This window comes from Euprymna scolopes, chromosome 1 (genome assembly GCF_053919585.1).
Source record: "Euprymna scolopes isolate OS-2025 chromosome 1, ASM5391958v1, whole genome shotgun sequence".
NCBI lineage: Eukaryota > Metazoa > Mollusca > Cephalopoda > Sepiida > Sepiolidae > Euprymna > Euprymna scolopes.
In genome coordinates this window covers 96,540,894-96,568,098 of record NC_136482.1, presented here as the reverse complement: position 1 = coordinate 96,568,098, position 27,205 = coordinate 96,540,894, and the positions used below count along the sequence as shown (strand labels likewise).

Here is a 27,205-nt window from a genome sequence, read left to right as displayed (position 1 = left end):
AAAAAGGAATGTGTATTTTCATCTAGAATCCTTCCTATCCTTTCATATCCTCTGAATATAGCACATAAACATCATAAGTACAAGTTTATTAGTACAAACCTATTCAAGTCACTGAATATTTTTAGCTATAGGGAGCCAAATCGGTTGTTGCACCACTAAAAATCCAAGGTAATCCATTGTGTCTCATATGGCAAAGTAATTAATTTTCTGTAACTGTCAACGATGTCACCAATAACACAATTTATAATGCGTAAGTATACTATTTTACTTTTGGTTAGTGCTTCTGAAATTGAAGTTCTTCTTTTAAGAAGGCTTCCTTGTTAACCAGTAGCACTTTCCAAGAGCATAGGATGAGTGATTTATAGTTGCTAAGGATGGCAGGACTTAAAATCGGTACCATTAATACGTTTGGTTGGCAGAAAAACAAAATCTGTGAATTGACTCCTTATGTTCCAACCCAGCCTATAGTGCATAAGAATAAAAATCAAAACTAACATTGATACAAAATATAAACAAAACAAAAAAAACCTAGTTTTCTTTTGGATGTTGAAATAGGTTTTACACCATAAACAAAAAAGGTTAGAATAGAGAAAACAAGAACATAAATCAGTCACGAGACTGACTATATTCACCAGACAACATAAAGATGGGCCAACGTCTTATTTTTCCATATTGTATGAAGTATTTCTGAATTCATGCCATAAAAACATTGAAAGTTCATCTGATTATGCTAAAATTTTTGCGTGGTGATTACTGTTATTAAAGAACATCAAATACATGCATTAAATTTTGAAAAAAAAGTGGAAATTCTGACAAAATTTCAACCATGACCAAACTTTTCATGGTCATAGACGAAGTTATTGGCTACAATGAAGAAAGTCTCTAGATAAACAAAATCAAACATCGTTAAAAATGTGACTGTCACCTTTGCCATGACCTTGATATTTGCCCTAGATATCCCAAAATTAAATTACTTTTAAGTTAGTGATATATTTTGACCAAGTTTGGTGACAATTGGTCAAATGATGTGGATGCTGAGCTTTACACAAATAAATAAAATTGATCGAAAATATTAGCTCTGCTTTGGTTGAGAGAGGAATTTGAATTAAACTATGTACTTTGACATGCAAATATTTATATACAAGTAAAATAATATTTCCTCTTATTTAATTAAGTAATATAGCTTTCTATCTAAGAGATACATATATACACATTGCTACGAGGATGCCTTTTCTTAGCTTTAAAGTAATACGAATGTTTAAATATTCATTCTTTTGTATAAATTTAAGAATTAAAATAAAACAAAATTAATATTTATAGATAGGTAAACATTCAATTAAGACACATATAGTGTTCAGATATAGGAGTAAGAGTTTTTTTGGGTTCTTGCAACACTATGGCACAGGCCCTACAATTTTAAGTGAAAAAACTAAGTATTGTGGAATGTTGCTTATCAAATGACTATCTGATTATCTGGACAAAAGTTCATGGTCACATGAATATGTACTTCATTTTATGATTTTTGTCTCAAATACAAAACTGAGTGATTTTTTTTTAATCAGATTTGTGCTGCTCTCATGTATGAAGAGAAAACTGACAGTTTGATCTGTTGCACATTTAAAACAAGTTTATAGAAAATGTTACAAGACAAGATATATAATCATATAAATATTATGCATTTTTTGAAATGTTATTGTAGCTAATAACCAAAGAAACACAAGCAATAGTCTGTCTGGAATGCGAGTAAAGAACAGCATTGGCCTAAAGAAAGAAAGAATAAAAATCGCCAAGTGATAACCTGGCCAATCACTGAAGTTTGATCTAGAAAGAATTTCTGGATGACACAATTTATGTCATCCAATGTTGTAAGTGGAAATGGCTTAATATCGCCAAACAAAAAACAAGTTGGAATGCAGTTAAGTCATTGGAAAAAACAGGTTCAACCAACCCAGAATGATGATTGTAACATATTCTCAATCATTTATATTATTTGAACTACTGTTCTCATCTTGAGTGTTATCTTACATTTCAGTTGATGTAACCTCCGATCTTCTTCAGATGAATTTTGTCGAACTTGAGAATGCACAAAATTTCAAATGGAAGCCATTATTTAATTCATGGGGGTAGCAAGTTCTCGCTCAAGAAGTCTTAAGTAATTCTATTCTTAGTATTCATATTCTCATATACATTCATATGTATTGCCCACACTGAGGATTGAATCTTCAAGTCCCAGAAGAGGGTCACTTAGAACTCATTTTATCTATTACGCCATAACTGAAACAGTGTGCCAATAACACTTGAGATGAAAACAGTGATCCGAATAATCCAAATTATCAATCCTCATCTTCAAAATTCAGAAAATCTCCAATCGGGTTTCAGACAACTTCATAGGAACATTTAATCCATTTTTTATTTATTTAGTCTTTGATTAAGAGTGAAAATTTCTCCAGACATTTGGTCTGGTAACCAATGAAATTCGCAATCTCACTTTATTTGCAAAGGAAAAGTAAACTATTTCATTTAAATCTAGATTGTGTCGATTGTTATCTCCTATATAATAAAATGTCTGCGAAAATTCTCCTCTGGATCAATTATCGTAGGTTTGCAACAACAGAGGCCACATACAAATTCAATATATCTAGGTTAATTGCCACTATCTTATGTAGCTTTTGCACACCATTTTAGACACATTGCCATGATAATAAAATGTTACATTGCATCCTATGAGCAACACCATCACAATCGCAACATCTTTATAGGAAGGAGTTCCTATTTTTCTTTCTAAATATTTAGTTCTCCCACTGTTACCAGTTACCACCGGAACTAATTCTACATTTTCCCCAGAATCTGTGATTACACTGATCGTAACTGGCCTATAGATACACAGACCTAGCATAATCTTTCCAATTTCTGCTTCATAAACAATAAATGGTCCCTTGCAAAAGTCCTTCCATTCTGACTGGCTAAGACCTGATAATTCTCATATTCCGGAATCCAGTTATTGGCTTTAAAATATGGCATCACTAAGGTCATAAGGTCATTTCAAAGCTCCTAATATTTGTGACTTCTATATTGCGCCCCCCACCAAAAAAAAAAAAAAAATTTTTAAATTAAGAAACTAAAAACAATGAACAAAATACGTAAGTGTACTTGTTACTTGTTTTATCACAATGACGACTTCTTTGTCAAAACTCAAACAAGCTGGAAGTTTCTTGAGTGTTTTACCATTTAACACACTATGTGTATATTGGTGAGGTTTCAAACCGTCTCCCAAATATTTGTGCCTTTTGTATTAAGATTTACCATAAAAAAATATAAACAAAACCAAATTAAACATACTATGTGTACATTTATGATGTTTCAAACCGTCGCATTACATATATATATTAATATATTGATGAGTTTAGCTCCCAAATATTTGCATCTTTTATATTAAGATTTATTCTACAAAATACAAAACACTATTGCGTTTTTTTTAATAATTTTGTTGAAAAACAAAAAAAAAATACAGAAGTTTAATATGGCTATATTGAAGATGTTAACTTGTGACTAAACTGAAAAGGTTAGCTAGTTTTCTTTTAAGTATTATGCCAAAAAAAGAAACAAATACAAACGTTTATTGAATGAATTAAACCACTTTATTTTTTCCCCAACAATCTTATTTCTGCAACATATTTCTTTTTATAAAATTCTGTATTTTTTTTCCGGAACAAATCACTAAAAATGAAGCTATTATTTGTTAAGTTATACACTTCAATACATACATATATATGAAATGTGTCTGTACTTCGCCACGACACATTCATTTTGGCCACAGATTGGCAATGGCTCCCACTAACAGTTGTACAGGTGGGGCAAACTTCTACCGGGCAACGCCGGTACATAGGTCCTGCTAGTCATTAAATAATTATGGTACAATGCCCCAAAATAAAACACAAATAAGCAAGACAACATAAATTTAAACTTTTGCAATATTTTCTTTATAATTTTAAAATAAATTTTAAAAGTAAAAAACTCAAATTTTAAAACAAAGAATATTGTAGACTTATTTCCAATACAACTGCAAACTACTGCAATAATGTTTTTTTTTTATTTTAGCATTGCTTTATTCAATTACATTTTTCTTTTTAAATATTTTTATTTAAAAATAACTTTCATCTTAATGTCATTTTTTAATTATATCAGAATAATAAAAAATAAATAATTCACACACACAAAAAAAGTATATCACAAACGTAAGCTTCTCACCAAGGTATGAAGTCACACCTAAAAACAGTTTTAAAAGTATTAATTGTTAAAAATGAATCAGAAGTTTAATTTCAGCAGTTAACCCTTTAAAAACTTATGATTTTATAATATATCATAGAGAATGATTAAGTTACAAAGTTAACAATCTTATTGAAATAGCGGACGAATTCAACAAAACATAGAATAACTAATTATCACACAAGAGAATGAATGGTTTCCTTAAAAAACAAAAAACAAATTAAAAACGAAACCAAGGTATAAATGTAAAAATAAACAAATTATATCAAAACTAAAATTGCCATATCACCCATCTTGTACTTTTGCTGGATTCTTCAACTCTACTAGCTACAGTAATTTTCAGAAATAAGGATATTTTAATGTTTTTTAAGCAAGACATGGTTCTTATGTGGTAATTAAGGAACAAAACTATATGATCTAAACTAATTTAATTGATTTTAAATGCTTGGTTTAAAGATTTTAATTTGTTCTCTTTTGCTCATACATTATGGATTATTCCCAGAAATATCTGATTCAATATTGTCAACAGTTCTATCTACATATAGAATATCTATAATATAAATCTCATCTGTCTGTTTAAATCTATGTATGTATGTTTGTATGTCTGTCTGTCTAAAACTTTTGACACAGGTGACAGATTTTTACAGGATCTGTATTGTTTTGAAGCTCGACCCTTCGGCCGACAAATATTGAAAAATTGGCTAAAAACATTAATTCCTTCATCCTCAACTGGGCACTTTTCTACAAGGAGGGGTCGCTTTTTTCACCAATAGTTTCGAAAGTCATCCCCTCTTTTCGATTGACTAGCCTTAATTTAAACCTATGTCACTTCCGGTTTTGCGATGGGTGCAACAGCAAAGATGTCACTCCCCCCTCCATGTTCTTTTCCTCCTTTGCGGTACAGGTTCAAGCCTGCCTGCCTACTACCACTTTTCTTTTTTTTGCTCAACACACACCTCCAAACACCCAAGCAACGCCGGGCAATGTGGGACACCCAGGATAGTCATATTATACATCTCTTTTTGATGAAGTTGTACTCAAAGATTATTTTTTAGATTAGTGGTTCCTTTGAAATATGCTATTTATCTTTGATTCAGAATAGTTTGGCCATCAAAAATTATGTTCTTAACATGCCAGATTTTGTCATTAAAAGTAGACTAAAGTTATATATTTTGTTCTTTTCCACATTTTAGTTCTCATAGTAATAATGTACTGGTTATTCCATAATTCCTAAATAAAATTCTCTTCAGGAACTATCCAAGAGTCTAGAAATTTCTTTAACATTATAAAGCAATCATCATAGTCATTATAAAGCAATCATCCAAATGACATCATTTGGGAGCTGGGGTATATGTGGACATGCAAGATTCAAGGTCAATGTTAGCATCATTAATCATTATAGCAATAATAAAACCACTGAACTACATTTTACTTATGGATTTATAAACTTAGATGAACAAAAATATATAATTTCATGTACATTAACAATCTAAAAATATTTGTCTATATATATAAAAATGTAACTCTTGGTTTGTTCGCAATTAATAGTCTAAAAAACCACTGGACGGATGGCTTCCACGTTTTGGTATAATATGTTTACTATATCCATGTGTGTTTTTATATATTTCTTTTTAATTATAACATTATACTTAATTTTTCTATGATAAATAGGTGGTTTTCTTTGTACCGATAGGCCATTTTTTTTATTTAGGGACAATTATTTATTACCGCTTCCTGTCACGTGACCAGTGTTTCCAATTTAGCGGTTTTCCTGCTAGATCTGGAGATTTCGTTTGCAATCTAACGGGTAATTCTAGAAAATCTGGAGATATTTCGCACCCACACACCCGCAATTTAAGATTAAAAAATAAAGAAAAGCGCTCAAGCGCTTTTCTTTATTTTTTTTTAAATACTTTAAAACATAAAATAAACTCATTCATGTAAGTAAAAAAAAAGTAGCATTTATTGCCTTTAGTAACAATTATTTATTGATTATTTGTTTTGTTTTTCACCTTTTTTCGGCTAACCATTCTTAAATCTCGCTATAAAATCAATTTTTCCAAGTACATTTTAGTTTAAAATACGATCTAAGCAACCCTGCTTAATTTAGAAGTATTTAGTCGAAAATTGTAAAAAGCAAGAAAAAAAAAAACAAAAAAACTTATTCCAATACAGTAGAATTTAATTATCTACCAACCTAAATACTTTTAACATACTAAAACAAAGTTTTTTTGTTTTTTTTATTTTTCTAATTTCAAAATATGTTGCACAATTATTGTGATGTTTAGTTTGCAGTATATTTCAATTTAACTTTTATTATAAAAAGTTTGAGTTTATGATTTGTTTCTTGCAAAATAAAAAAAAAAAAATAAAAAAAATCCCCTCTCTGAGAAAACAGGTAAAACTAGCTGATAAAATATGTAAGCCTTCTGGGGAGCTAACCGCTTCAATATAATTCCAATTTATAATTTTTTTATGGTAGGAAGTTAAAATATGGAGGGTTTTTTTTTAAGGGGGGTGTGAATTAGCGATTTTTGAAAATTTCAGATGATAAAAGTTAAAAATATAGCGATTTTCTGGAGATTTCTTTCTCCTGATCTCGCGTTTTTTTTTTTAAATCTCAGTTGCCAACACTGCATGTAAAGGATATTTTGGTCTCACCACTACACAGAATGTGTTTACAATATCGGTAAATTTTCAATGGGTTTAATCACATGATTATTGATAATGTAATCATGTGATTGAAATTTAATTTAAATTAACCACACGTGGTCGCTTTCCTATCAAATATTCATCGAAAAATGGTAGGTACAGACAAAATGAATGCTGACGCTCAAAGTGTATAAACATTTTGACCCCTCCTTTTATTTAAAAATTCAAAAATCAGGAAATTAACCAATTTTAATGAAAATTTCAGTATTTATCAAATAATGATCGCAGAATATAATGAACTAATTATTTTTACTTAACTCTTAGTGAAAATGTTTTATTTTGTTTAAACAAAAAATACCTTTACTAAAGTTATGGCTTTCAGTAGTAAATAAAAAACGCAAGAATTTATTTTTGCTTTTTTTATATAAATAAAGCATTGTAATTTGTAACAATAAAAAATAATTTTTACAGGAACATTACGAAAAAAAACCCTAAAGTCCGTATTAATGAATTCGATATAACTCGAAGAAAAATGAATTTCTCACATACTATTCAGGAAATTAAAGATTCAATTAGATTCCTATTTCAGTCACCTAAATTATTTAGGGTGAAATGAGTTTAGGAATTTATAGCCAAACCTAAATATTTTTTTTTTGCTTAAAAAAAATAGCATTAATACAGTAAATTATGTAAAATTTGCATAGAATGCTCTGCTTTACGGTTGTTGTAAAAATGGAACGGAAATTTGAATTTCGTTCCCTTTTAAATTCGGTACATTTTTACATTACGTCCAACTCATTGTTCACATTCGACACGTCAACTTTTATAGCTTTTCGGATATGCTGGCAAGGTAAGGGGTGTCTATTCCGAAAGCCGTTCTAACATGGGTAGATTGGTAGGTGTGTCAGAAATTTCGTGAAAAATAGTGAATAATTCCACCCCGTCTTTCCAAGCTTATAACTCCTCGAAAAATATAACTCAAGCCCTAATTTTTTTTTTTCAACTAAAGGAGCAAGGACCAAGGTTTCATTAAAAAAACAAAAACAAAAAAAACGTGTTTTTTTTTTTAAAAAAGGTTTAAAACTTCGGACTTTACAGGTAAATTTCTAAAAACACTTTTTAATAGACATTTCAAAATGGGAGGCGTGAATTATTCGACCCCCTGATTTTCCAAGCTTATAACTACTCGAAAAATGTAATTCAAGCCCTAATTTTTTTTCGATTAAAGGAGCAAGGACCAAGGTTTCATTAAAAAACAAAAAAAAGAAAAAACAAACAACGTGGTTTAAAAAAACTTTGAACTTTATAAGTAAATTTCTAAAAAACACTACTTTTTTTGTTTTAAATTTGAATATATTATTTATTGACCTTTTCTCTTCAATTTGTGATATATAAAACTTTGGTGAGTAAATTAATTATTTACTTCTTAATAGACACTTGAAAATAGGGGAGGGGGCGTGAATTTAAAAAAACGTTTGTCTAAAATATTATATTCGGTTTATTGGAAAGAGCATAAAATTTCACATTGACCCTGAAAATATCGTAAAAATAGAATCAATAGAAAAATTTTGATAGATTTTTAAAGTTTAAAAATTGAAAAATATTGAATTCAGAAAATTCATTACTGTTAAAAAAAAAAATATTTCTATTACTTTTAAAACAACTTTAATAGTTTATTTTGGAAGTATAATCCATAAAGAAAATAAACAACCCACTTTTAAAAGAGAAATTACGAGTTTTTTATATTTTATTCGCAGTTTCGTGATAGGGGTGTAAAAAATTCCTACAAAAATTCTGATACACCTACTAGATTGGAGTGTTTATTCATTGTAAACGTACCCGACAACCTATAAATGTCGACATTTCCAATGTAAATGCTAAGCTGGACTCATGTAAAAAATAACAAAAAGATATACCAAACTGACTTTTTCGTTTAAAAATGGAATTATTTCCCTTTCGTTATTAACTTTTTTTTTTTTTTTTAATAAATATTTTGTGTTTTATATACATAAAGTACAATTGTTGAATGTTACTGTTTTGATTATATTCGTTGGGGGTGGGGGGCACAATTAAAAAATTAAGAAAGATGAAAACGGAGCGAAATTTAAGTTTCCGTTCTATTTTTACAACAACTGTAAAACAGCGCATACTCAGCAAGTTTTATTATAATTTATAAGCATAATGTTGAAACACTAAATCAACATTTATTTATTTTTCTGCATAATTAATGATGGAAGTATTTTTCTGTTTATTTTCTGAACATCTGTTAAAAAAAAAATAATTTGTACATTCTCTTGAAAAAAAGAATCAAACTTTTCTCTACACTCGCATAACTATTTACAGTGTTCATGTAAAGCATTCATCTGTTCTTTTTATAATAGAAATTCCGTTTTCAAAGAGAAACGTTTACTGCCAAATTTCTTTTTTAAAAAAACAAAAAAGTGCGAGTTTTCCTGAAAAAAAAAAACAAAAAACTTTCACCTAACAATTTATGGAAAAAAAATAACTTTTATTGATTAAAAAAATTGCAAAAAGTAAATAAACGAACAAAATGCAATTTTTCTTGAGGATCTTACTAGGATCAATTTTGATTATTTTACTAGCAATACACACGGACAATAAAACGCTTTGGATAATCAAAGATTTCAAGAGTTCTGCTAAAATCATCATATTTTAAAAACCAAAGCATATTAAGTCCTCAAAATACAACTGCTTTGTTCGAAAATGAATATACATTCAAATGAATTCATAAATAACACACATTATATATTTTAAGAGTTTAAAGCAAATAAAGTGATAAAAATGTGAACATCATAAGGTTTTGTAAAGACCCCCACTCTCTACTGATTTGCAAATGCTCGGACCACGTTTGTATTAAGAATTTTGTCATGAAATTTGGAAACTAACCAGAAGAGATGTCACTTTTGATAGTTTGAAATACTTTTGACCACTCATTTTTTTTTGTGTTAAAAAAGACTTGCACATGACGAGTATTGAAAATAAATTTTCTTTAGACACCCACTGTCAAGTGAATCAATCATTTTACTATTTTTATCCATTAAAAGTATAATTGTAAGTTGTTTTCTCTTGTGGTAGCTAGCAATTTAAAAGGTATTAAATGTTGAATTTTTTTTTTAGTCTCTTTTGCAACATTTTAAAAATCATACTAATTACATGCACATCATATAATATAATTATTGTCTGAAAACAGAACTCTTGCCATTAACGCTCTTTTAAACTTGCATGAAACACTGCTGTTTATAAATATTTGTTTCCTTGTCTCAACTAATTTGTGAGCGTTTAAAAACAAAAATATAAATGCTTCTACACATACTGTGGCGATATTATGGATCCTGTCAATCAACCTTGTCGATAAGTTTGCATAAATCATTTATTGCTAATAAAAGGACAAGGCCAAAATTGAATTCCCAGACAATAAGTTGAAAAACCAGCAAGTAAAAACAAAGAGTTACACAGGTTTACTGGGGTGTTTTTCTGTTTCTGAATTTTTCAGATGAGAAATAATTATTCATATTGTTTGGATTGTTGCTTTCATCTTTTGCGCCATTTTCACAATGTTTATGTCGATGTAACCTTCGACCATCTGCAGGTGTTTCTTGTTGAACTTTGGAATCTTTCTCAAAACTTGAGAATCTGCACAGAATTTCTAACAGAATTCTTTATTAGGTTTTGAAAGTGATTCGGTTTTTCAGATATCAACAAAGCAGACCTTTTTCAGCAACGAGGGTTATCAGCTGAACGATGACCTTTTGGGAGAGAAGAACCTACTAGCAACAATCAGCGATCAACAACCAATCTCAGAGATGTCCTGGAGAGCCAAAGTATTTCTGAAAACCCATTGGTGTGAAAATTGTGTTGCCAGACAGACTTAGTGGCTTGCACATTTTGTGCACCTCGAAATTAAAACTGACACTGTATACGTGGTTCCAGCGTCCAATGAATGCCTAAATACATTTGAGGGATTAGGGATCAGAGACCAGACAATGTTACATTTGTGATCCTGTAGTTGGGGATCAAATTTATCCATTAATTTACAGTGATTGGAAAACAACTAAATATGATATTATTTTCTGACACAAAAAAAGAAATACAGATTACCAAAGTCAATTACTTTCAGAGTTGGAGAATAATTTCTTAACAGCTACTTTTTTTTAATTTCCTAATTTTTTAAATTTTTATTTTGCTGAGGATGGGGCCTCAGACGTTCAGCTGTTATTTTAGAGATTCTAACTGAAAAATATTTTTAGGATTCTAATCACCCCTTCAAGCGCAATTGTTTCACCAGAAAGTTTTTGCAATTCTTTTTCAGGAGTTCAGTTGCTCCTATGATTACTAGATTTTTCATTTTACTTTGTGTAAAGTTTCAGAAATCAACAGGGGGGGGGATTAACACTTGATCTCAATAAAAGCGACATAGATATCCGAATGTTCAACTTAAGTTCTCCTCTACATCTCAAACGCTGAGTTAGTAAACATTTGAAAAACGTGAAGTTTCCTCTCAACAATTGACCAGTTGACTGTGTTATAGTGTATTTTTCTTTTGGTCTCATCAGATTCCAAAGCAGGAATTCATCTAGTCTGGTGGATTATCCAGCTAAGTGCTATTACTTGAGGCAACATAACTAGAAGGTGTACCATACCTCACATAAGTCAGTGTATAGCCATGTTTTGGCATCAAATACTATGCTCTTTTGAATATTTGGTCTGGGTTTACTTGCCGGGTGAAGTATCCTCATGTTATGTTGTCCTGACAAATTTTTGTACAGAGATTGAAAAACTTAACAATAGTGTTTACTAAGATAATTCAAAAACCAAAGGAAAACACACACAAAGAAAATATATTTTATAATCTTTTACTTTATATAAATTAAATTACCAGGGTGACACCATATTGCCCAGGATTGAATGATGATCAACGAATGTTTCACACTCCCATATTTTTATTGTCATCGAAATGAATGAAATAGCCCATTTTTCAATCAAATCAATTGACTGCCTACTCTAATTAGGGACCCACCGCTAAAAATTAATCAAGAAAAAAAAATTAAAGTATTTAAAGTGGGGGATCAGTTCCACATATAAATTCAATTACTGATGATCTATCACAGGGTATTCTAGCTTTTAGGGCAGTTAACCAAAATAAAAAAAAAAAATAATGCGATGGGAGATACATTTCTGTATTTCTTTTTTTTTTTTGAAGGAGGGGAAACTTTTTTTAGGCGATTACATGTGGTTTTACGATCTTATGACTACGGATATAGGATTAGTGGTAAAAAAAATATAGTTATTAGTTACCCTCCCTAAAAAGTTAGAATAGCCTAAAAATAGGAACCATTTTATGTTTAATTTATTATACGAAATTGATCTCTCCACAGTAAATTTTAAAATAATTTCTTTTTCTCCTTTATATTAAACTTTCCATAGTGTTCACATATAATCATTTAAAAATGTAGTATCTTATTTTTCTTTCAGGAAGGGGGGGGGTGACCAGAATTGAAGGTATTACTCTACAAATTTATTGATATTTTATTATGTTAAATTTCTCACTCATTTTTATTTTATTTTTTTTTGTAAAACGGAATTGTTGTCAGAATATTTTAAATGAAGAACAGAATTAACATTTACAACACCAGAAATTTATCGAGGTAGGTAGAAGAGTAACTTGCCTTTGGTAACATTTATTTGTATTATATATTTGTTTTTTGACCCCCCACCCTTTTGTCTGATTAGCTAAAACAACTAGAAACGTCATTGATGGGTACAACTTCTGCTTTGAGTATTTATGTGGACACATCCCGACCGCTTATTTGCAAAAAGTGATCTACCACTAGCGGGCATGCTATGCTGGCATGTTTTGTCGTTAATAGTCAGATTTAAATAGCAATTTCTTCGAATATACCAACCACAACAAAAATATTCAAATATCATTTTAAAGTAAATTTTATTGTGAATCCAGTTATATAAGTTTTATTTTGATGGAGAAATGTACTTATTACCGATTTAAAAACTATAAATGTCAAATTAAGTAGCCGTGTGCGCCTTGTCCAGTGCTGAACGTTATGATGTCTGGTATTGCTATTCTTATGAAAAGTACCAAAGTGTAATAAAGTCCAGTTTAAGTTAAATTTTATAAAAATATTCTACATTATTTTTAGATAAGGTTTTGGTTAAATAGGATTCAATTGGAATAAATATAAATCGCACTCAAATTTTTGACAAACACTTGTCTGGAAATAAATTATTTCCAGTTTATCAATATTAAATTAGGGTGCATATTTTCATAAGAAAAACTCGCACTTGTGCATATTAACATCCCCAATTTAATTTAGAAAGCAATTTTAACATGGGGAGGGAGGAGTTTTATTAACTTTTTTGTCGCAGATGAGACTTTCCTAAAATAAAATAAATTTGTCAGGGATGTTGATATGCATTAGTGAAAAATAAAAACTAATGTTGAATTTTTGTGCAGATAAAATTAAGTTAAACAATATTTTGTTTGTTAGACATTCCAATGGTTAAAATAAAATTTTAAGAAGAAGACAATATAAACCCAACAAGATGCACATGAAGAAGGTCAGAGATTACATCGATTGAAACAAACATAACAACTAGATGATAATAGTAATTTGAATAATACAAATTAAGTTTAATAAGTTCTTTATAACATAAAGATGAATTATAATGAAGTATAAGTTGGAGAAATTGATAACTTTGCCATCTTTGTGATAAAATTTTTTCAAGTCAAAAACATGAACAAAATTAAAAGTCAGACATGAACAACAATAAATAACTCAATGTGTTGTGTACACAACCGGAACAAAGAGGCATTTTTTTTTTTTTTTTTTTTTTTTTTTACAGAATAATTTTTTGTTTCATGTCAAAAGTACAAAAAATAAAAAATGTAATTTAGCCTACCTTAGTGACACAGATTTTATTTTATTCACCACATATACGAACTACATATAAATATAATAAGGCTACACGTGATAGAAGACTTAAAGTGAAGTGGAAGAAACAGGTAGATAAAGGAAGGCCCCGGGGAAGGAAAGGGAGATGGGGTTTCTTGCTTAGCCAATAACCACACACACACAAAAAAAAAAAAAAAAAAAAAAACGTATTTAGTCGTGGGACAGAAATAAGAGATACGCCTTTTTTTTTTTTTTAAATATATTGTTATAAACATAGCACTACTCACAAAAACAGTATAATCGTTTTATAAATTCAGCAAGTATTAAAACGTAAAAGGAATATATATTTACATAATGAAAACAAATACACATTTCAAACAAAATCCGTCAATAAACATCAACTACAAGATGTCAGACAACATGAGGTATGATCATTCTTCAGAAGGTAAGAAAAACTTTGCTGAAATTTGTAAGAATTAGTCATTTCAGTTATAGAAGATATTTTTACACTTAACATTTTTTTATTACTTTCATGAAAACGATTATTTAAACATTAAAAAGCTAAGAGTGGAATTTCAGAATAGTAACTGCATTGTTTCTCTGCAATTTTAAACAAATTTTGCAGGTTATCGTCAATTACCATGTGCAGATAATGTTTTGCAAAATAAATTATCTACGTTCATAACGCTCACCTCCTTATTTTTTTGGTACTTCTACAGAATTTGAACAGAATTATTTTCTTTAAACCCGAAGCCTGTATTATTTGGATTATTCGGACTACTGTTATCATCTTGAATGTCCTTTTCACAACGTTTCGGCTGATATAACCTCCAAACGTCTTCAGGTGTATCTTGCTAAACATGGGAATCTGCAGAGAACACTTTATTTGATCCACGAGAGTAGCATGCTCTCATGCTGTTATCCATAACCAGGTAAAAATCTTAAGTAATTTGCGATTCCATTTTTAGTATTGACTACACTAAGGATTGAACCTTCGACCTCCAAAAGAGTTTCACTTAGAACTGAATTTCACCTAGTACTTTATCTATTGTACAACAGGTACTTGCGGATAATACAAATTATCAATCCTCATCTCAAAAAGTAAAAATTACAAAACCCTAATTTCAGTTTTAAGTTTAGTCCAGCAAAAGTAAGTTTGATTTAGTTGAAATTCTGTAGAAGCACCAAAATATCTATTATTTTATGTTTTTACAGATGAGGAGTGTTATATTTGTTACATATTTACCTGCCTCCCCATGAAAGCAAAGACAGACACACAGTTGTTTTACTTATGTGGGGAAAAATCCAGTTCTTAAGAAAGGAGCACTCTAGGTTTGGACAAAAATGATAGTGCTACAATCAAGGAGCTTTTTTTTTTTTCTGACCGTGGTCGGACCAGATGCAACATCATGATCCTAACCTGCCTCCATATTTTGTAAAATGGACTCTGGATTTGTTTATTGAAACAATCGACTGTCAGATTTCAAACGCAAGTTCATAGTTGCAACAAGATCGACTGTGGAATGATCTGCAAATGAATCGAAATTGAAGTCACAACTCAGAATCTGACATTTCCGATTGTCACCCAAAACTCAATCAATAGTCAATAAAGAACACGTTTTCTTCATTGTCAATCATTAGTTGTTGTATACAAAAGAGATTATAACATTTGATCTTGCCAAGAAACAAGAGGGGTGATGATAAGTACTTTTTCCATGCAACAATAGGGTTCACAACGGTATAACTTAAATCTCCAATCTCAGCAGAAACTACCTTCTATAGTACAAAAGTGGTATTTCAGTCGCACTTGCTTTAACGTGTCCAGTGTTTACAATGAAGTAATAATAACAAAATGCATAAAAAAGTTAACTTACTTACTACAAACCACCCTTGAGGGTCTTTGGCTTCTCTATACAAAAATCTGTCAGGACAACCTTCTATCTATAAGTAGGCCCCGACCAAATATTCAAAATAAGTTAGTATTTGAAACCCAAATGAAATCTCTATGGCACGGCTATATACTGGCTCATACGAGGAATGGTGCACCTTCTCCAAGTGATGTTACTTTACATATGAATTTTTTGTTTAAAATGAATTATTATGGAAAGATACAGGATCTAACACAATAAACCAACCTTGACTCTAATCCTACACATAGGGCTGATTGGTAACTAAATACCCAATCAAGCTACAACTTAAAACACCTATTTTTTTTTTTACAAAAATAAAAAAGGGATAAACGTTTTCAACTCTGAAAATATAAAAATAACTTTAAAAGCTAGTTTTTCTCTTCTTGAATATTTTCATTCTAAAATATTTTAGCAAAGTTGTCTAAAATTTAAAAGAATTTTATCAATTTATTATCCTCTCCATGATTATTATTCAATTTGCTATGTACGGGCACTATTCACAAGTATTTTAAAAATCTCAAACACAAACAAAATTGTGCAGTATAATTATTAAGAAAAAAAAAAACAAAAAAAAAAAAACAAGACAACAAATAATGGTTAACAAGCACAAGTAAATTTACTTTTCTATTACTTGTATTATGTTCGCTGATTGTAGGATTTATTTATGCATTTGTTATCACAACTTTTACTTTGCCAAACCAGTGCACTTTCCAACATGGCCAATAATTTTGCCAGCACTTGGTCACGAATTTCAGGCTTAACATATACAATTTTTTTTTTTTTTCTAAAAAGGGGGTTAATGGAATTCTAAGCCTTAGTCTGAGCGTGGTTGGCAATTGGATCAGGGTAAACTTTTTATTATTATCTTTTAAGCCTGAAATCTGTGACTAAATCCCGGAAAAATTACTGGCCATGTTGGAAAGCACACTGACAGGGCTAAGTAAAAGTGATGATAACAAATGCATAGATAATAAATCTTCCAATCAGTAAATACACATGAACATTATACAGCTAAGTAGAAAGTAAATTTTCTTGCATTTGGTAACAGATATTTGGTCTTTTTGTTTTTCTTTAATATTTTTCTTGTTAACTATACTGTACAATTACACAATTTTTTTTTAAATGTATTTACTAAATATACCTTTGACTTCAACTAGAATAGATTGTGCAAAAAAAGAGATAATTTAAATGTACCTTCTTGTCATTACAAGACGTTCAATTTTTCAAAAATGACTTAACCCAATGTGAAACAATGGTAGATATATTTCAGATATAAGAAAAATTTGAAACCTTTTTTTTTTTTTTTTAAATGTCATATTCATAGGTTATCATGTAAAGACTCTCCTTGATAAGACCACTTAGCTTTTTTTTTTTTTTTTTGTCTTATCATAAAACCTACTACCCACAACAAGACTTTTTGGGATCACCAATGTTAATTGGAAAGAGTTTGTTTTTATGTCCTAATTTCATTAATCTTCCGATTTTCTCCAAATTGGTTCATTAGGTTTTTGTAAAATTTTGCATGAATTATGAATGGAGAAAACTAACTGAGCCAGATTTTTTGGGATTATACTGGTTTGTCTTACAGGGAGTTGTTGGTGGTGAGAGGGATAAAATGACCCAAAATGGCAAATATAGTTCCAAATTTTCTTGCATTAGTATTTAATTACAATCCAATGAGAGTTAAGATAATTTACATTTATCCTGAGCGGTGTAAAGTGTCCTACTCCCAGCCAAAAAAAATAAAAAATAAAGATAACAAATAAAATAAAAATGACGTTTGCAGGAATATCTAAAAGTACATTGTCATTAGCAAATTAGTTTTTGCCTGAAATTCAACAAAATTATCAATAGTTGCTTAATGATTCAAGGAGTAGTGATCACAGGGGAAGATAACTGATTTATTTATTAATCAACCTAGATTTCATCATAGGATCCAGTTTAGTTGAATTACAATTTGTAATACATGTAGTTAGCACACTGGTAGTCCAAATAATCAGTTAACTACACTATTGTATTAATAATTAAATAGAGAACTTATTTTACTAAATTAAACTTCTATTTAAATTTATAATAAAAAAGAAAAATTTATTGCTTAACGTTGGCCTCAATTGAAGAATAGTCGGTACATGTACAAAACCTTTCATGATGGACTATTATAGTAAACGAGTTTCAAAACTATCAAAAAACCACAAAATGAAACCAATTTTACAAAAGAAAAAGAATTAGTAATTTCATTGTTTTTTTTTTCGTGTGAGTAATAAGTAGGTATTAGATTTACAATTGCTTTTTTTATGCTTGTATTTTATAGTTTTTTGTTTTTTTAACTGAATAGTTTATTGCACTTTTCATATAGTATAACATATATTCTTCAGGTAAAAAGCTAGGCCTGTAATACTCCATGTTTGATGCTTTTGTCACTGTATAGGTTAGACAGAATATTATATGACCAATGCTTGTCTAGTTGTTACTTAAAATCATTAACATCTTTGATATTGACAACCCATTTCAGATATCAACCACCCATAGTCCAAATAAACACTTTAGTGTTCAATCTTCCATACTTCTTGGAAAACTTCAGGCTATATCTTGTCTGTTGGTTAGCCTTGTACCTTCGTCAGGATTTTGTAAACTTGAATTATGTTGCTTTGATTGTGATAATACATTTGAAGGAAAAAATCATTATTTCCAATCTCTTTTCATACAGAAGTATAAACATAATTTAGTAATCTATGCTTAAATTTCTCAACCTTATTCATATCATCAGCAAATTGGTAAATCTTGGGAGTATTTGCACATTCTAATACTGCCTTAATCATAGTTGTGAATAGCTTCTTTGTAATTATCCTATCACTGGTGACAAAAGCTTTTTTATTATTAATCACAGTGTACGGTTGGCCTAGTTCACTAATTCATCAGCATGACAGTGGAATGCTCGCCTATTGTGAACATGCACTTTTAAATCTTTTTCCAGCTCTTATTCTTCAAGGTTTTTCTTTCAGTCTACCATGATTTCTCTCCTTTTCTAAGACATCATAATCAGTAAACATTCATAGTGCTCTGGGTCTTTGATTTTGTGAGGGTTTGCACAATCATGGACTGGAAAATTTTTCTGGGAAATGTCTGTGCTGATAATTTCAATGAGAACAATACTCTAATATCTACAAGAACAAAACAAAATACAATAATGTAAATCAATTATGTCTTCCCATGAACGTTGGTTTCATTTTGTCTGCTGGATTTTACCGAGCTAGCATTGCTTGGGTAAGAATCTGTGCATATACTATTTATGTTCAGTATAAATAAACAGTAAAATGAAATTTTTGCAATGTTTCTGCATATGCAAGGATAACCTTAAACTAACTGCAGTTAGTATTTCCAACTACTGTAATATTGTGTAGACTTAATTATTATGTCAATTTTGAACATAATTTTTTTTTTTAAATTTTATTTTAGTATAAAATGTAAGAATCATGAATTATATAGGTAAAGGCCTGCTTGTTATTGATGAATACCTGAAACTTTCCAAGAATTTGAGAAACTAGTTGTCACTGTATATACGTTTTCTTTTCATATACTGTGACTATACATGTAGATTATGACCATATGTATTTTGTTGCAAATATTGCAGAACAAGGAGTTTTCACTCACTGTATATATAAAAACCCCACTTTATACACCTTCATTGTCCACGGATATCTGTTTAATACAATCCGCGCATATATAATATCAGTTACTAGCAGGACCGACCACATTGCCTGTTGACCCTCCCCCCCAGCAAAAAAAGTAAACTATGGTTGTTGGTGGTGGTGGTCACTGCACTCACTCAACAATTAAAGACACTAGCAACCATGACCGAAATGAAATAATCTGGCTTTCACTAGCGAATAGTGCTGGTTTGGGGGTGATAACATGCAGATACTGTCTGAATTTGAAAAAAGTAATTAGAGGAATGTGTAAATCAGTATGAATTAATAAAATTACGAAGAATATTCCATTAAAATAATAATGGAAAGTAAAAACAGAAGTTTTAGAGGTAAGGGATTCTCACTGTTTATGAACTGGTTAGAGTGATCAAAATCAGTGCTAGCTGTTTTCGTTTGTTGTTCAAGTCTCCCTCTTTTTTTCAACTCCTCCAATAGTATTAAAGTAAATTCCATTTTTATGTCTGTTTGTAATGTGTAAAGCAAACAATTACAACTTTTTAATTTCACTTCTTTGAGTATTGTTATGTTAAGAATGGTGTTTGGAATAGACATCCCAAACTCCCCATCTTAATAATGGTGTTTGCAATAAACACCCCAACATCCCGATATAAAGAAAAGCTTTCAAAGCAGAAACCCCCTTTTTTTTGTTGAGGGGGGGGGGGGGGTAAGTCCCCCAAATTTAACTGTGATAATCATTGTCAGCATACCCACCCTCAGATGCAAAAAAAAAGGTGTGTGTGGTAGTGTCGATATGAGGAACAGTATCATGCGTATGTATAAACCTGAAAATTTGAATGAGATTTTCTAATTCAGCATAGTCGAAAACCTATAAAAGTCGCCATTCTAAAGAAAATTGTGGAGGTGAATCTAATGTATAAATTTACCCCCCCCCCTAAAAAAAAGTTAACACGTGTGCATTTGTGGCTACCAAGAGTAAGAAGAAGGCCAATGCACATAACAGTGTAACGTCACTTCCTGATTAAGTTGTAGGTATAGATAGCTTCCGGTATTCAACCACGTGGTGATGCTAACAGGCATAAAAAATATGGCTGCCAATATGTGTTACCGATTGTCCATGTATGTCCTAAAAAGAAAGAACAATTCTCCATCCGGATAACAATTATTATAATCGCACATTTGGGATAATTTTAATCAAAATATCGTAAGTGAATTCGTGTTTGAACTTTTATTTTCATCGGAGAAAGTCGAATATTTCATTTTATTTTTTTTTTTTACTGCAAAACAAACAATTTTAATATAATATTTTTCAGTCTGTTCTTTTAATAATCTCTTCTTCTCTCTATATATAAAATGAACTCATTTTTCCCCTTTGACTTTGACCTTAATAGGATTAAAATTCAAGACATTTCACTCAAATGTAATATGCACAAACTGCAGCAGAATATCTGAGGTGTGCCATAGGCCTATTACCTCTCCACTTCCTTGATAATCGTAGATTCCTATATTTTTTCTGCTGAGAGTTCACGGCCAATGAAAGTGGTAAAATCTCTTCTCTCTAATAAATTCCTTCTTTCCCCGCCACTACTTAACACCGTTGCGAGATCGTTCACAAGGAACAGTTACAAAGGAACACTGGTTTGAGTTTTCTTTACTTTTTAGTTGCTTCAAAAAACTGGAATTAACCGAATCGAACGGTTACTTATGCTATTTTTTTTTTCGCTTTTTGTTGTTTTTTTTTTTGTTTAGTTGCTTAAAAAAACTTAAATCAACCGAATCGAAGGGTTACTTATGCCATTTTCTTTTCGTTTTTCACCGTGTTTTTTTTTTTGTTTTTCGAACACGTTTTTCCATTTTTGCTTTTCCGATTTCTTGAGAGAAATTTTACCTTTGTTCGCCGTTTTCTTTTTATTTTCGTTTTACCAATTTTTTTCTAAGAAATTTAACATCGTTTTTTTTACTTCGCTTATTCTTCACTTTACCTCCACCCCCTTACACACAACGCCGGGTACACCCGTTAGTAATAAAACTTTTCACTGGGTATTTTTGAATATTTTAAAGTTAGCATTTTTCACAGCAGTTTTTGTTTTATTTTTTTACAATCGGTGAATTTTAAATATTTTAGCACCGGGTGTAATTTATTTCTTTGAAATATATTTAAAACTTCAAGTTTTGTTTTTTTATAACATTTTAACTGTAAATAATTTACATGATGAGTTTGTTTTACTATACACAGATTCGAGAAAGTTGTCAAAAAACAAATATATAACAAATAAATATTATCAAAAACAAGATAAGTTACTTTTCTACCAAACATGCTGACATTTTTCTTTTTAAAATATATCGATAAACATTGTATGATTTTTCAAGCGATTACACGTTTTAATGTGAGTAAAAACACAAAGACCCTTTCCACATAGGTAGAAGAGTAACTTATCTTGCCTTTGATAACATTTATTTGTTATATATTTGTTTTTTGACAACTTTTTCGAATCTATGTGTACGGTAACACAAACCCAAAATTTAATTTAACTTGAAAATAATATTTAAAATACACGTGCGTACACTGCACAAGCACCCTTATTATTATCCTAATAATAATAGTAATAATAATAATAATAAACTGGTGTAGATGACATCAACTGGTGCCACACCACACACCAACTAGTTGTGAAGGGTCAGGGAGGATGGAAAGACCGAGGTGGGAGAGTACTAATCAAATCTTCACTGGAAGTGTGCAGTTCAAATCTGGTACCTTGGGGAGGCATTTTGTCATGCAAACCCCAGGAAACACCAATGGTCAATGCCAACGAGAAATCAGTGACAACGGCTGTTGCAATAACATGCAATCATCTGCACAAGTGATCAAGAGAACTCTGGGGAGATTGTTGTCACTTGGTCTCCAGGGAACATCACAGGTTACTGCCAGTGAATGATCAGTGATGATGGCCTGTGAGACAACTAATACGCTACACATTTTGATGAAAAACATGGGAAAAAAATGGACATAGAAAAGAAAACCAAAACTTTAAATATAATTTCTGTATTTGAAGTAATAGTTATTTAAATATTTCAACAGATAATCTTGTGGGCAAAATCCAGCTTCCTAATAAGGGGCACTCTAGATAGGAACAAAAATAATCTCAGTCATGAAAGATTTCTCCCCCACCAACCAAGGACAGAAAAGGTAAAGTGTAGCATCAAAACAGATATTACACTGTGATCTTGTTCCGAAGGCCAAAAAATATTTGTTTAATGTTTCTTTAATTGTTTGTTCCCTAAATTCATAATTCAGTTTTATTAGTATTAAATTGTATATTGCTTCAAAATTACTTAATTTTACATAGATGATATTTATATTTTATATTGAATAAAGTTCAGTTTAAGTAGTAATCGAACTGTATTAGTTTTTCTTTTCAAAAATGTTTTATTGCTCTTCAAATGGCCCTCATATAGTACTGACAGTCTGACAAATCTTACCTACATTGCCTGCAGACATTTTTCAGTTAACAGGCTTTCTTCTTACTCTCGGTGGCCATGGTGCATGTTAAGAATCCAGTAGATGATATTGCTGAAACATTTATTTTTAATCGGCAAATTAAAAATAAATGTTTCAGCAATAGTGCAGGTTTAATTAAAGTATATTTAAATAAAGTACATAAAAAAACGTAACTATGTTTGAAAAAAATATAATTAATTACTGGAACAAATGTACAAAACAAGTGAGCGAGAGAGGAAATGAATTTTTTTTTTTTTCGGCATCACTGTGAAGAAATGTAAAAAAGCGAGTGCAAGAGAGAGAGAGAGAGAGAGAGAGAGAGAGAGAGAGAGAGAGAGACAGTGAGAGAGAGTTGGGAAGAATAAATACAGACAGAGATAGACAGGGAGAAAGACAGAGAGAGGGGGGAAATACAAACTGAAGCAGTTAAATTTAAGAAAATGAATGCAGCAATTTACTCAGAGGGCAAAAGTAGGTATCATTACATGCCATATCTGAATTGTACATTAGCATTCATTTAGCATGCGAATATCGTTATTCTGGAATATAGGAATGGTCAGAGGTCAGCCAATCTGATTGAGCGGAATTAGTCAGGGGGGGGGGCTTTATTATTTTTTAATCGGAAAAGGGAAAGATTATGTTATGTCTAGGAATTTATGATCCAGTTACAAATATCTGTTGAAAGTACAAAATCCCTCCCAGTGATGACTGGGGTGGTAGGTAGGAGGACTTGATATTTAGAGGGCAAAATAGGAACTACTTCCTCTAAAAATGGCTGTGATACTGATGATGTTGCTCTTAGGACGAAATGTAGGATTTGATTATGATGACTAAATGTGTTTAAAATGGCATTCTAAAGTTACATAAGATAGTGGCTAATAGTCTAAACATGATAAATTTGCATGTGGCATCTGTTGTTGCAAACTTATGGTACTTTGATCCAGAGAGAAATTTCGACAATCAAAATATTATATATGGAGATTAATTTACGATAAAGTCACTCACTATATACATAAAGCATTTAATATTTGCTCAAGAACTGGGCCGGTGATTTTCGCTTTTTGTTTATACCGAAAACCGAATGTAACGCGTGCCGATGCGGGAAATGTGGAATAATTAACGTTTGAAAGTCAATAAAATTAAATAGACAGGCGAGCTCCGTGGTTAAGTGTGAGATATTACAATTTATAGATGATATAAAAAGTTTTAAGAAGTTCTGAATCGAGTGAGCGCTTCTCTGAAAGAAGCCTTTTGTGGACATTGAGGAGAAGCGTACATACATACATTTTCGCTTTTATATATATAGATGAGTTGGAACAGATACATGGAGAGCATTGGTAAGGCTGCTGCGAAGAAGATGGGCTCTCTCTACCATGCTAGAAAGCTACTTATGCCTGAAAGTATCTTGTCCTCTTCATTCACCCATGCATGGAGTACTGTTGTCACATTTGGGCTGGTGCATCTGCTACTAATCTCTCACTCCTGGACAAGGTTAAAAAAATAGTTGCCAACCTGATAGGTCATGAACTGAACTTCATGAATCTAAACTTCAGTGTCTGTCCCATCGACGAAATGTTGCATCCCTCTGCCTGTTCTACAAGTATTTTAATGATAAATGCTCTGACAAACTTGTAGTTCTCATGTTTCCTGCGAACATTAGGTCGAGGAAATAAAAGAAGTACTTTCAAGTAATGTGTTTTTGGCCATTGTCATTGGTGGTAGAGACGGTTTCTTGTAATTATTGAACGAAACAAGCTTAGTCTTCGCAGCATTGAATAAGACTATCCATTTTTGTCCGCATTCCACTACAGAGTAGAGGTCTTACTCTAGTGTTTCTGCTTTTTCTTTAGATATGTGTTCATTTGCTTTCCTGTTGTGCCTATTATAGAGCGTGGTGTGATCAGCATATATTACCCATCTCAGAGACAATTTTATCAGGGAGATCATTTACCCTTTAGGAACAATAAAGGTCCAAGGATAGACACCTGAAGTACACCTGCATTTATATCATATTATTTAGATGTACAACCACGAGTCTTCTCTTACTTGAGAAAGATTTAATTACGTTATGTATTCATCCAGTGATGCCATATGATCTGATTTTCCTGAGAAGATCGTCGTGCAATACCCTGTCAAAAGCCTTAGTTAGATCTAAAGCTACTGCTCTACGCCCCCCCCCCCTGCATTGTTAAATGAATGGTATATACGTTAAGAGATTACAGTTAAGATATCTGCTTGGGAACAGGCCTGCCTATATATATATACATATACACATTCGTATATATATATATATACGTATATATATACATATACATATATACATACAGATATATACATATATATACATATATACATACAGATATATATATATACATATATATACACATATATATATATACACATACATATACATATATATATACACATATATATACATATATATATACACATATATATACACATAATTATACATATATATATACATATATATACACACATATATATACATATATATATATACATATATATACATATATATATACACACATATATATATATACATATATATATACACACACATATATATATGCACATATATACATATATATATATACAAACATATATATACACATATATACATATATATATATATATACAAACACATATATATACATATATATATATACAAACACATATATATACACACATATATATATATATATATATACAAACACACATATATATACACATATATACATATATATATATACAAACACACATATATATACATATATATATATATACATATATATATATATATATATATATATATATATATATACAAACACACATATATATACACATACATATATATATATATATATATATATACAAACACATATATATACACATATATACATATATATATACAAACATATATATATATACACATATATACATAAATATATATATATATATACAAACACATATATATATACACATATATACATATTTTTTTTATTTTTTTTTATTACATTTTCACCCCAAACAAGGCAAATTGCCACTTTGGTGTAGGGGGCTACTGTCAGATGCAACAACTACTGGGGTACTATGTAGGGATTTGGGCAGCAAGGTGTCGGTTCACGTTACACTTGAACTTCTGCACGTCAGTACTGTTGGGGAAGCAGGGACCTGGAATGGAATTCCAGAGTCTAGCGGTTCTGGGGAAGAAACTATTGGAGTAAAAAGATCTTTTACATCTAGGAATCTCTACAGTGTGGGGGTGAGATTTAGCAGCCTGTCGGGTTTGTCGAGGGTGCTCACGTCGTGGGGGCACAAGTGATTGCAGTTCGTCAGAGCATTCACCACTAAAATACTTGTAGAAAAGGCAGAGGGATGCAACATTTCGTCGATGGGACAGAGGCTGAAGCTTAGATGCCAGTTCAGGGCCTATCAGGTTTGCGACTCTCTTTTGAACCTTGTCAAGGAGCGAGAGACTAGTAGCAGATGCACCAGCCCAGATGTGGCAGCAATACTCCATACATGGGCGAATGGTGGCCTTATAGAGGTACGGGATACTTTCGGGTGTTAGTAGTTTTCTAGCACGGTAGAGAGAGCCCACCTTTCTTGCAGCGGCCCTGGCAATGCCTTCAATGTAATTGTTCCAACTCATGTTTCCTGTGAACGTTAGGCCAAGGAGTTTGAAAGATGGACTCTCAGATAAAGAGTCGTTGGCCATTGCTATGGGTGGTAGAGAGGGTTTCTTGTAATTATTGAATGAAACTAGTTTAGTCTTCGCAGCATTGAACGCGACCAACCACTTTTGTCCCCATTCCACTACAGATTGGAGGTCTTCCTCTAGTGTTTCTGCCATTTCTTTAGAAATGTGTTCATTCATCTTCCTGTCGTGCCTGCCATAGAGTGTAGTGTCATCAGCATATATACCCATCTCAGAGGCAATGTTGTCGGGGAGGTCATTTATGAATATCAGGAACAATAGAGGTCCAAGGATAGAACCCTGGGGCACCCCCGCATTTATATCATATTGTTTAGATGTACGACCGTCGAGGACAACCTGGATTTTTCTCTTATCTAAGAAGGATTTAATTATGTTAAGTATTCTACCAGTGATACCGTAAGATCTAATCTTCCTGAGGAGACCCTCATGCCATACCCTGTCAAAAGCCTTAGATATATCTAGAGCTACCGCTCTGCCCTCCCCCGCTTTGTCCAGTGAATGGTATATACGTTCAGAGATCACAGTTAGGATGTCTGCTGTGGAAC

General features: G+C 31.1%; 2 protein-coding genes across 7 annotated transcripts in view; one reads left to right on the top strand and one right to left on the bottom strand.

Moving 5' to 3' along the window:
* Positions 1–27,205, bottom strand: part of LOC145254069 (uncharacterized) — a 171,876-nt gene that overhangs the window by 86,662 nt on the left and 58,009 nt on the right. The window contains exon 1 of one of the 6 annotated variants that reach the window (XM_080113014.1): positions 13,855–14,011. The exons of 4 other annotated variants lie outside the window; for them this stretch is intronic. The gene's annotated coding sequence lies outside the window, so the exon portion shown is untranslated. Of the gene's footprint in view, positions 1–13,854; positions 14,012–27,205 lie in introns of those variants that run through there. One more of the 6 variants, XM_080113096.1, reaches the window with a different exon arrangement.
* Positions 14,183–27,205, top strand: part of LOC145254584 (nuclear envelope phosphatase-regulatory subunit 1-like) — a 131,171-nt gene continuing 118,148 nt past the window's right edge. Inside the window, exon 1 of the mRNA XM_080113224.1 lies at positions 14,183–14,292. Coding sequence (XP_079969350.1) covers positions 14,202–14,292 — 91 coding nt within the window. The 5' untranslated portion in view covers positions 14,183–14,201. The remainder of the gene's footprint in view (positions 14,293–27,205) is intronic.